Consider the following 12,943-nt stretch of genomic DNA (forward strand, 5'->3'; position numbering starts at 1 on the left):
CAACGCATCCCCCACCACGCCCAGCACCATCCATCTATCGCCCTCCACAACGCATCCCCCACCCACGCCCAGCACCATCCATCTATCCCCCTCCACAACGCATCCCCCACCCACGCCCAGCACCATCCATCTATCCCCCTCCACAACGCATCCCCCACCCACGCCCAGCACCATCCATCTATCGCCCTCCACAACGCATCCCCCACCCACGCCCAGCACCATCCATCTATCCCCCTCCACAACGCATCCCCCACCCACGCCCAGCACCATCCATCTATCCCCCTCCACAACGCATCCCCCCACCCACGCCCAGCACCATTCATCTATCCCCCTCCACAATGCATCCCCCACCCACGGCCAGCTCCATCCATTCATCCCCCTCCACAACGCATCACCCACAGCCAGCTCCATCCACCCCCCTCCCTCCATCCACAGCCAGCACCATCCATCCACCCCCCTCTACAAAGCATCTCCCACCCACGGCCAGCTCCATCCATCCATCCCCCCTCCACAACGCATCACCCACAGCCAGCTCCATCCATCCACCCCCCTCCCTCCATCCACAGCCAGCACCATTTATCTCTTCCCCTCCACAATGCATCCCCCACCCACGGCCAGCTCCATCCATCCACCCCCATCCCTCCATCCACAGCCAGCACCATCCATCTCTTCCCCTCCACAACGCATCCCCCACCCACGGCCAGCACCATCCATCTATCCCCCTCCACAGCGCATCCCCCACCCACAGCCAGCATCATCCATCCCCCTCCACAACACATCCACCGCCAGCACCATCCATCTATCGCCCTCCACAACGCATCCCCCACCCACGCCCAGCACCATCCATCTATCCCCCCCCACAACGCATCCCCCACCCACGCCCAGCACCATCCATCTATCCCCCTCCACAACGCATCCCCCACCCACGCCCAGCACCATCCATCTATCCCCCTCCACAACACATCCCCCACCCACGCCCAGCACCATCCATCTATCCCCCTCCACAACGCATCCCCCACCCACGCCCAGCACCATCCATCTATCCCCCTCCACAACGCATCCCCCACCCACGCCCAGCACCATCCATCTATCGCCCTCCACAACGCATCCCCCACCCACGCCCAGCACCATCCATCTATCCCCCTCCACAACGCATCCCCCACCCACGCCCCAGCACCATCCATCTATCCCCCTCCACAACGCATCCCCCACCCACGCCCAGCACCATCCATCTATCCCCCTCCACAACGCATCCCCCACCCACGCCCAGCACCATTCATCTATCCCCCTCCACAATGCATCCCCCACGCACAGCCAGCACCATCTTTCCCCCTCCACAACACATCTCCCACCCACGCCCAGCACCATCCATCCTCCTCCACAATGCATCCCAATCCAAAAATCGGCATCATATATCGGCCGCAAAAATCGGCATCATATATCGGCCATCGGCTGCCCCGATTTCTAAATATCGGCATCGGCCAGAGAAAAACCCATATCGGTCGACCTCTAGTACAAACACGCATGCTCCGAACCAATGCCAACCATCAGACAACATTAGCAGAAGTTGCCCAAAGGGTGGCACTAAAGAGCAGGAAAAAAACACGTTTCTTGATAGTTGGCTGAAAAAGTTCTGCCCTGTGTATGCAGAACAAGTTCACGGCCAACGCCCTTCGCACAAAAATCCACAGATTTGTCAGATTGAAGTCCATTCGTGTGTATGAGACTTTAGATTTGTGCTTTTGATGGTGAAGGTTCGGCCCACTCAATACTGAGGTTTCAGTTTTTGGTAGTTACTAGGGAGTTAACCACTTAAGCCCTGGACCATTATGCAGGTTAAGGACCTTGCCCCTTTTTGTGATTCGGCACTGCATCGCTTTAACTGACAATTGCACGGTCGTGCGACGTGGCTCCCAAACAAAATTGGCGTCCTTTTTTTCCCACAAATAGAGCTTTCTTTTGGTGGTATTTGATCACCTCTGCGGTTTTTATTTTTTGCGCTATAAACAAAAATAGAGCGACAATTTTGAAAAAAAATGCAATATTTTTTTACTTTTTGCTATAATAAATATCCCCCAAAAAAGATATAAAAAAACGTTTTTTTCCCCTCAGTTTAGGCCGATACGTATTCTTCTACCCATTTTTGGTAAAAATATCGCAATAAGCGTTTAGCGATTGGTTTGCACAAAAGTTATAGCGTTTACAAAATAGGGGATAGTTTTATGGCATTTTTATAAATAATTTTTTTTTTTTACTCGTAATGGCGGCGATCAGCTATTTTTATTTTTTTGAGTGCGACATTATGGCGGACACTTTTGACACATTTATGGGACCATTGTCATTTTCACAGCGAAAAGTCCTATCAAAATGCACTGATTACTCTGAAAATGACAACTGCAGTTTAGGAGTTAGGGGGCGCTGAAGTGGTTAAAGGGGTGTTCCAGGCTTTTTTTATGTTAAAAGTCAGCAGCTACACTTTGTAGCTGCTGGCTTTTAATAAACATACTTGCCTGTTCCCCGGTCCAGCGACATGCCGCTGGGAGCTTTGTTCCGGTCCCCCCCCCTTCACTGATGGCGCCTCCACTGCAACTGTGGGCACCCGGCCGTAACCGCTTTCGGCTTCACGGCCGGGCACCCACTGCGCATGCGCGAGCAGCGCCATTTGATTGGACAGGCGATCACCTACAGGGAGGCGATGCCAAAAGGCAGTATTCGCCTTTGCAGCCCCTCGGCGGAAGAAGGAAGTGGGACAGGAAGTCCCACTCCTCCTGAAGCCCCCCCCTAAAAAAAATGACATGCCAAATGTGGCATGTAAGGGAGCGAGGAGTGGATTAAGCGGAAGTTCCACTTTTGGGTGGAACTCCACTTTAAGTGTGACCTCATATGTGTTTCTAACTGTAGGGGGGCGGGGCTGGATGTGTGACGTTGGTGATCGTCTTTCCCTATATCAGGGAACAGACGATCAGTGACACTGCCACAATGAAGAACAGGGAAGGTGTGTCTACAGTTACCTCTCCCCGTTCTTCAGCTCCGGGGACCGATCGCGGGACACCGGCGGCGATCGGGTCCCGCGGGAGCGGTCACGGAGCTTCGGACCGGGTCGTGAGTGAGCCTCCGGCGGCGAACTCGCGACCCCATGGCTGGGCTCTTAAAGAGACACATACAGGTACGTGATTGTGCCCAGCTGTGACGTATATCGGCGTGAAGGGGTCCTAAAGTGGTTTACATACACAGTGGTTATAGAAAATAACCCCCCCCCCCCCCCCCTTTTGTAGCCTGAAATGAAGCAGTTTGTTTTATGCAGCCTTATTTCCTCAGTGCAACTTATCACATCCACGTGAAAGGTATAACACCAACCTGTCAGAAAAATAAAATCAAAAACAGAATCACTGAGTTGGAAAAAGGATCCCCCCCTTGTGTCAGTATTTTGTTGGATCATCTTTTGCTTTTTATTCCAGCCTTTAGTCTGTTGGGATTTGTCTCTACTAATTTTGCACATTTGGACTTTGCAATATTTGCTCTTCTTCTTTGCAGAACTGTTAGTTTAGTTAAATTTGATGGTGATTGTTTGAACTGCAGCCCCAGTCCTTCCATAGATTTTCAATGGGGTCAAGTCTGGCCATGCAAGGACATTCTCTTTCTCCTCCAGCCCCTGTGTGCTCATTGTTGCCGTGTGCTTTGGGTCATTGTCATGTTGGAAGGTAAACCTTCTGGGTGGCATTAGGATTTAACAAAAATATGTAGAATGCGTATCGGCCTAAACTGAGAAAAATAGTTAAAAAAAAAAAAAAAAATTGGGTATTTATTATAGCAAAAAGTAAAAAATATATTGTTTTTTTTTTTCAAAATTGTCGCTCCTTTTTTTGTTATGGCGCAAAAAATAAATAGCTGGATTCAGGTAGGCAGGCGCATCGTTGCGGCGTAGCGTATCGTATTTACACTACGCCGCCGTGAGTTTGCAAGGCTAGTACTGTATTCACAAAGTACTTGCCTGCTAAGTTACGGCGGCGTAGAGTAAATGTGGCCGGCGTAAGCGCGCCTAATTCAAATGAGGATGTGGGTGGCGTGTTTTATGTATATTAACTGTGACCTGACGTAATTGACGTTTTTTACGAACGGCGAATGCGCCGTCCGTGTACATATCCCAGTGTGCATTGCGGCAAAGTACGCCGCACGGACGTATTGGTTTTGACGTGAACGTAAATTACGTCCAGCCCTATTCACTGACGACTTACGCAAACGATGTAAAAATTTCAAATTTCGATGCGGGAACGACGGCCATACTTAACATTACTAGTCCAGCTATTTGTTCGACTAACTTTACGCCTGAAAATGCCTTGCGTAAATGGTGTATCTGTACTGCGTCGGCCGGGCGTACGTTCGTGAATCGGCGTATCTAGTGATTTACATATTCTACGCCGAACGCAATGGATGCGCCACCTAGCGGCCAGCCTAAAAATTACACTTTAAGATACGACGGTGTAAGACACTTACGCGCTCGTATCTTAGCCTAATTTAAGCGTGTCTGGTTACCAGAATACACTTAAATTTGCGTCGGCGCAGATTCAGACTTAAGCCAGCGTATCCACTGATACGCCGGCCTAAGTCTTTCTGAATCCACCTAAAAAAACGCAGAGGTGATCAAATACCACCAAAAGAAAGCTCTATTTGTGGGAAAAAAGGACGCCAATTTTGTTTGGGAGCCACGTCGCACGACCGCGCAATTTTAATTTAAAGCGACGCAGTGCTGAAAGCTGAAATTTCGCCTGGGCAGGAAGGGGGTATATGTGCCCAGTAAGCAAGTGGTTAAAAATATGGGGGATCTACTTGATGGATTTGCTGTTGACTTCAAACAGGAGGCATCAGTGGGACATGCTGGGAACTGTAGCTGTAGGTGTGTTGGTGAAATATTATGGTACTTTTATTTGCATAGAGATACTGACTGACAGCTGCGACATTCAGATGGTGGGGTCAGAATTTGGCGCATGGATCCATCCTGCCTTGTATCACCGGTTCAGGCTGGTGGTGGGGGTGTAATGGTGTGGGGGGATGGGGAATCACTGGTTCAGGCTGGTGGTGGGGTGTAATGGTGTGGGGGGATGGGGAATCACTGGTTCAGGCTGGTGGTGGGGGTGTAATGGTGTGGGGGATGGGGTATCACCGGTTCAGGCTGGTGGTGGGGGTGTAATGGTGTGGGGGATGGTGTATCACTGGTTCAAGCTGGTGGTGGGGGTGTAATGGTGTGGGGGGATGGGGAATCACTGGTTCAGGCTGGTGGTGGGGGTGTAATGGTGTGTGGGGATGGGGAATCACTGGTTCAGGCTGGTGGTGGGGGTGTAATGGTGTGGGGGATGGGGTATCACCGGTTTAGGCTGGTGGTGGGGGTGTAATGGTGTGGGGGGATGGGGTATTACTGGGTCAGGCTGGTGGTGGGGGTGTAATGGTGTGGAGGATGGGGTATTACTGGGTCAGGCTGGTGGTGGGGGTGTAATGGTGTGGAGGATGGGGTATTACTGGGTCAGGCTGGTGGTGGGGGTGTAATGGTGTGGGGGATGGGGTATCACCGGTTCAGGCTGGTAGTGGGGGTGTAATGGTGTGGAGGATGGGGTATTACTGGGTCAGGCTGGTGGTGGGGGTGTAATGGTGTGGGGGATGGGGTATCACCGGTTCAGGCTGGTAGTGGGGGTGTAATGGTGTGGGGGGATGGGGTATTGCTGGGTCAGGCTGGCGGTGGGGGTGTAATGGCATAGGTGGGATATTTTCTTGGCACACTTTGGGCCCCTTAGTACCAATTGATCATCGTTTAATCACCACGGCCTACCTGAGTATTGTTGCTGACCATGTCCACCCCTTTATGACTACAGTGTCCCCATCTTCTGATGGCTCCTCCCAGCAGGATAATGTCACCATGTCACAAAGATCCAATTATCTCACCACTGGACAATGAGGTCCCTGTCCTCCAATGTCCTCCACACTCACCACATCTCATCCAATAGAGACCCTTTGGGATGTGGTGGAAGTGATGCTATCAGGTCACTATGGAGCAAAATCTCTGAGGAATGTTTCCAACACCTTGTTGTATGTATTCCACCAAGAATGAAGGCAAAAGGGGGTCCAACCCGGTATTAGCAAGGTGTACCCAATAAAGTGTCCGGTGAGTGTGCGTTCTTTAGTGATGCAGTAGATCTTGGTGGGACATGTTGGGGGTTGTAGTTATACAGAGATGAGACCAGTGCTCTATGCTGCAATGTTGGGTTCTAAATAGGGCTGCAACTAACGATTATTTTCATAATCGATTAGTTGGCCGATTTATTGTTTCGATTAATCGGATAATGGCCTTAAAAACAAAAATAAATAAATTGCATTTTGAATTTTTTTTGGGCCAATTTGTTGTTGGGCAGATTACAAAACACAAATTGCCGTAAAAACACATTACATTTTTTTTGCAGCTTCTCCATTGAAGTATATTGAACCAATAAAAACAAAATAGCACCGTTTTGCGTTAAAAACTCCTTGCCCTTTCCAAATACGCAGCAGCTGAAAAAAAAATCCTGGATGTGAACGTGTCCCATAGGAAAACATGTAAATGAACTGTAGTGTGTTTCTGCAAAAAGCACCAAAAAACCCACAGAGGTGTGACCCCGGCCTGAGATGTTTAGTAACATAATGGGGTTAAAAAAACTAAAATAAGTACAAAAAGAGCAAATAATCACTACTATAAGGGGTTCCTTTTTTTTACTGTGGGACAGTGAAAGTAATATTTACTGTAGCCATTTGCTTTTTTGTACTATAAAGGGCTAATTTTAGGGCCGGATTCACGTAGATCAGCGGATCTATAGATCCGCTCGATCTACCTGATTTAAGATCCGCTCCCGCAAGTTTGCGAGGCAAGTGGGTAATTCACAAACCACTTACCTCCAAACTTGCAGCGGCGGATCGCAAATCCCCCGGCGGAATTCAAATTCCGCGGCTAGGGGGAGTGTACTATTTAAATCAGGCGCGTTCCCGCTACGATTTAAATGCGCATGCGCCGTCCGCGAAATTTCCCGGCGTGCATTGCTCCCACTGACGTCGCTAGGACGTCAGTGGTTTTGACGCTTACGTAAACGACGTCCGTCCGTATTCGAGAACGACTTGCGCAAACAACGTAAAAAATTCAAATTCGACGCGGGAACGCCGGCTATACTTAACATTGGCTGCGCCTCATAGAAGCAGGGGTAAGTATACGCCGGGAAAGCCGCTACGGAAACGACGTAAGAACACTGCGTCGGGTCCGCGTACGTTCGTGAATTTGCGTATCTTGCTGATTTACATATTATTCAACGTAAATCAGCGGGAACGCCCCCGGCGCCATTTTCAAATTGAAAATAAGATCCGACAGTGTAACACTGTCGGATCTTAGCCATATCTATGCGTATCGGATTCTATGAATCAGACGCATAGATAGGACCAGTGTAAGTCAGAGATACGATGGTGTATCTGGAGATACACCATCGTATCTCTTTGTGAATCTGGCCCTTAGTTTTTTAAACCCCATTATGTTACTGGCCGATTAATCGATTATGAAAATGTATTTCATAATCGATTAGTTTCGGCCCTAGTTCTAAATGATCGGGAGGTAATGGTAGTGTGATACTAAATAGATAATAGCGTGATATCACTGATGGCTCTACAGGGCCAAGAGGAAGGGAATGATCATGGCGGATAACATATGTAGGGATCACCAGGTATTCCCCTCCCCCGTCCCAGCTACATCTCATTCTCATGTCAGAGAAGCATGTGATTGACCCTGATCATAGGTCACATCCAGATCCAGGAGGAGATATTCCACCCCCAGCACAATGACAGCATCTCACATGATCCCATTGTGATTCACAAACCAGAGGCATTATGGGATTTCATAAAAGAACACAAAACCGAATAGAATTGGAATCTTTGTTATCAGTTTATAGTTCTGCTTTAACTTGATCTTTCTTATCATAGTTTTCTGTTGTCTTTTCAGCTTCAGTATCCAGTGTACTGGGATCACTTGGAGTTCTGCGATGGGTTCAGGAAACTTTTGGATGATTTGCACTTGGACAAGGTGAGTTTGAGGCGCACAGAATAGCAGCTTCAGCCCTGGAAGATTTTACCCCCTTCCTGGCCAGAGCACTTTTTACAATTCGGCACTGCGTCGCTTTAACTGACAATTGCGCGGTCGTGCGATGTTGTACCCAAACCAAATTTGCGTCTTTTTTCCCACAAATAGAGCTTTCTTTTGGTGGTATTTGATCACCTCTGCGGTTTTTGTTTTTTTACGCTATAAACAATAGTGTACATTTTGAAAAAAAGCAATCTTTTTTTACTTTTTGCTATAATAAATATTCTTTATCACAGAGTGATGGTAACATCTTCTCTTTTCAATATAGAACAGTACATCTGTGAATTCACGATGCCATTAATAAAATGCACCTCCCCCAACACCCATGCAGCCCCACAGAGGGACACTGCCACCACCATGCTTCACTGTAGGCACCATGCATTTTTTTGTACTCCTCACCTTTGAACCCATCAGTTCCAAAAACATTAATCTTGGTCTCCTCACCATGACCTTTAACCACTTCCTTACTGGGCACATATACCCCTTCCTGACCAGGTGAAATTTCAGCTTGTGGCACTGCGTCACTTTAACTGACAATTGCGCAGTCGTGCGACGTGGCTCCCAAACACAATTGACGTCCTTTTTTTTTACACAAATAGAGCTTTCTTTTCTTTTTACTTGATCGGCTCTGTGGTTTTTCATTTTTTGCGCTATAAACAAAAATAGAGCGACAATTTTGAAAAAAAACAATATGTTTTACTTGTTGCTGTAATAGCCCAATTTTTTTAAAAAATAAATTTTTCTCAGTCTAGGCGATACGTATTCTTCTACATATTTTTGGTAAAAAAATCGCAAGAAGCGTCTGGTTTGCGCAAAAGTTATTGCGCTTACAAAATAGGGGACAGAATTATTATTATTTTTTATTTATTTTTTTACTACTACTGGCGGCGATCAGCATTTTTTTCGTGACTGCGACCTTATGGCGGACACATCGGACACTTTTGACCCATTTTTGGCGCCATTCACATTTATATAGCGATCAGTGCTATAAATATGCACTAATTACTGTATAAATGTGACTGGCATTGAAGGGGTTAACACTAGGGGTTGAGGAAGGGGTTAAATGTGTACCCTGAATTGTGTTCTAACTGTAGGTGGAGGGGGGTGACTGGGGAAGGTGACCGATCTATCTCCCTTTTTACAAGGGACACAAATCGGTCTCCTCTCTCCCCTGACAGGACATGGACCTCTGTGTTTACACACAGAGCTCCACATCTTGTCCCTGTAGCCGCCGATCCAGAGTGCCTGGCGGACATCACGGCCGCCAGGCACGCGCATCGGCATCGCAGCGATGCGGCTGGCACGTGCGCGCCGGCCGCAAAAACACGGCCAGTTAGAGAAGTAGAACCACCCTGCGGCCGTATAAAGTCGTACGGCCGTCGGGTAGTGGTTAATGTGCTTCTTCTAGAGCAACTCCTTTGTTGCCTTGGCGGTGTGTTTTGGGTCATTGTCATGCTGGAAGCCCCATCCATGACCCATCTTCAGTGTTCTGGCTGAGGAAAGGTTCTCATCCAAGATTTTACAATACACAGTCCCGCCCATTGGCCCCTCAATGTGGCAAAGTCAGCCTGTAGCTTTTAGCAGAGAAACTGCCCCAAAGCATCAGGTCTCCACCTCCATGCTTCACTGTAGGGATGGTGTTTTTTGGGGTCATAGTCTGGGATTTTTTTTTCTTTCTCCAAACACAGCATGTTGAGTTAATGCCAAAAAGATTCATTTTGGTCTCATCTGACCACAGCACTTTCTCCCAATCCTTCTCTGAATTCTGAATCATTGGCAAACTTCAGACGGGCCTGTACATGTGCCTTCTTGGGACAGTGCAGAATTTCAATCCATGGCGTTGTATTGTGTTGCCAATGGTTTGTTTGGCGACTGTGGTGCCCACTGCCTTGAGATGATTTACAAGCTCCTCTCGTGTAGTTGTGGGCTGATATCTCACTTTTCTCATGACCATCCTCACCCCATGAGGCAAAATCTTGCATGGAGCTCCAGACCGAGGGCGATTGATGGCTATTTTGTATTTTTTCCATTTGCGAATAATCACTCCAAGTGGTCTTTCTCACCAAGCTTCTTACTGATGGTCTTGTAGCCCATTCCAGCCTTGTGCAGATCTACCGTATTTTCCGGCGTATAAGACGACTGGGCGTATAAGACGACCCCCTACTTTTACTGTTAAAATATAGGGTTTGGGCTATACTCGCCGTATAAGACTACCCCTCTTCCAACGCACACCAAATAAAAAATTTAAAACATCAGATTTGATTTTAATATTTTAAATTCAAATGCTTACTGTATTCACTGCATGTATCTGCTCACCAGATAGACTGCCTTTCCTCAGAATCGCCAATCCCAGTATACAACCAGCCAATCACGCATGGCTCTTTCTCTCTGCTCTGATGTGTTTTCTGTAATCTGCCACTCTGATATCATGATGTCAGTCACAGACAGCGTCACAACAACAAGTGATGCTCGTGAGCAGTCCTTGCAGGCATGGTAGGGAGGAGAGGGGGCACCAGATTGCGAGCTGCACTATGCTCAGAACACTCAGGAGAAGCTCTTCAGCATTTTATCTTCCCCAGCTGTCACACTACCCCGTGTTCTAAATTCTTATACAGCCCACACACTGAACTGAGTGCCTCCTTCTCTGTAGCTGCAGCCGTACCAGACAGAGAGCAGGGGGAGGGGGCGGCTCCAGAAGCAGCTAGAAGGTGGCTGTACCTGAAGTTTTAGCACGCCGTATATTTGCTTGTAAGGCGACCCCCGGAGTACAGAATGGAGCAGGGAGGGAGGGGGGGGCTGGCCAGGATGCAGAGCACGGTGGCTCAGCTAGAGGGTGGCTGACTGTCCCTGAAGTTTCAGCACACCGTATATCGGCTTGTAAAACGACACCCGGCATACAGAATGGAGCAGGAAGGGGGGGCGGCTGGCCAGGATGCAGAGCACGGTAGCTCAGCTAGAGGGTGGCTGACTGTCCCTGAAGTTTCAGCACGCCGCATACTGGCTAAAAGACAACACCCGGCGTATAAGACGACCCCCGACTTTTGAGAAGATTTTCATGGGTTAAAAAGTCGTCTTATACGCCGGAAAATACGGTACAATCTTGTCCCTGATGTCCTTTGACAGTTCTTTGGTCTTGCCCATGATGTCGAGGTTTGAATGGACTGTGTCCATGCCTCACTGTGTCCATGCCTCACTGTGTCCATGCCTCACTGTGTCCATGCCTCACTGTGTCCATGCCTCACTGTGTCCATGCCTCACTGTGTCCATGCCTAGACTGATGTTTAACATGAGTCTATGGAAGGGGTGCCTGAATTTGAAAAATCCGTGCTCCCCAGCCGTAGGTCCCCCAGACAACAACCTTTGTACACTTGTAGAAGAGAAATGGGGCTACATGTGTGCTAAGTTCCGTGTCCAGGGGACCTACGACCCGCCGGTACCAGGTCCCCAAAGTCACCAGAGAAATGACCGTTTTAACATGGGAGTCTATGGAAGGGGTGCCCGGCTTTGAAAAATCGGTGCTCCTCGGCCGAAGGTCCCTCGGGCAGTAAACTTGTAGAGGAAGAGTGGGGCTACATGTGTGCCAAGTTTGTGGTCCATGGGACCTACGGCGGGCCGTTACCGGGGTCCACAAAGTCCGGGAGATCAGGCACAAAAAGGTGACTTGAGTATAAGCCGAGGGGGGCATTTTCGGCACAAAAAAATGTGCTGAAAAACTCGGCTTATACTCGAGTATATACGGTAATTGGTTTCCCGACTGTATGCAGCGCTCATATAATGTTGCTGCAGTGAAATGTACAGAACTCAGATTAAAGGGGAGGTTCACCCTAAAAACCACTTTCTCTAATTACACTGGCCCCCCACATTACAATACGATTATGCCTGTTATGTTTTTTTTTGATACTTTACATACCTTCGTACAGCTATTCACCCGTAGCTTCTGGGTTGCGAGTCCCGCGGGAGTGGGCGTTCCTCACATGCTGGTGATTGACGTTTTGACAAAAAAACAGCTCCCCTCGTCGCGTATGCTGCGTCACGACTGGCGAAAGGAGCCGAACAGCGAGTCGGCGCTATACTGCGCCTGCGCATCGCCGGTCGGCTCCTTTCGCCAATCGTGACGCGGCTTACGCGACGGGGGGGAGCTGTTTTTTTGTCAAAACGTCAATCACCAGCATGTGAGGAACACCCACTCCCGCGGGACTCGCAACCCCGAAGCCACGGGTGAATAGCTGTACGAAGGTATGTAAAGCATAAAAAAAAAACATAACAGGCATAATCGTATTGTAATGTGGGGGGCCAGTGTAATTAGAGAAAGTGTTTTTTAGGGTGAACCTCCCCTTTAAGTTATGTCTGTGCCCATTGACCTCCTGTACGATTGCAGACTTTTAGGCCCCATGCACACGGATAGTGAAAGCCTGAAAATAGGTCCACGATACAATTCTGAATGCTTTCATGCCTGGGGGGGAGGGGGTGCAGGTACAATGTACAGCCTGCCATACAAGTGAATGGCTTTACACGCCCCTACTCTTGTAAACACTGAGGCTTTCATGCAGTGGCGCTTATGCTTGCATGTGTAAATGCCAATGCACAGAAGCCGCAACGTTTACATGCATAGGTCCTTTCACTTGTGTGCCACCTTCAGATTGACAGGTGGAATAATGCCTGAAATATGAGGCTGCGCATATTTTTAGCCTCCCAACGTCCATGTGTGTGAGGCCTAAGAGCCGGTTCACACTGGGGCGACCTGTCAGGCGACTCAGCCGCCTGACAAGTCGCGGTCCACAGTAGTCAATGGAACCGTTCTAA

General features: G+C 48.7%; 1 protein-coding gene across 1 annotated transcript in view; it reads left to right on the top strand.

The window, feature by feature from the left end:
* SPG21 (SPG21 abhydrolase domain containing, maspardin) overlaps window positions 1–12,943 on the top strand; it is a 65,026-nt gene that overhangs the window by 34,035 nt on the left and 18,048 nt on the right. The window contains exon 4 of the mRNA XM_040342308.1: window positions 8,003–8,083. Within this exon, the coding sequence (XP_040198242.1) occupies window positions 8,003–8,083 (81 nt within the window). The remainder of the gene's footprint in view (window positions 1–8,002; window positions 8,084–12,943) is intronic.

The sequence above is a fragment of the Rana temporaria genome, chromosome 3 (assembly GCF_905171775.1).
Source record: "Rana temporaria chromosome 3, aRanTem1.1, whole genome shotgun sequence".
Lineage (NCBI taxonomy): Eukaryota > Metazoa > Chordata > Amphibia > Anura > Ranidae > Rana > Rana temporaria.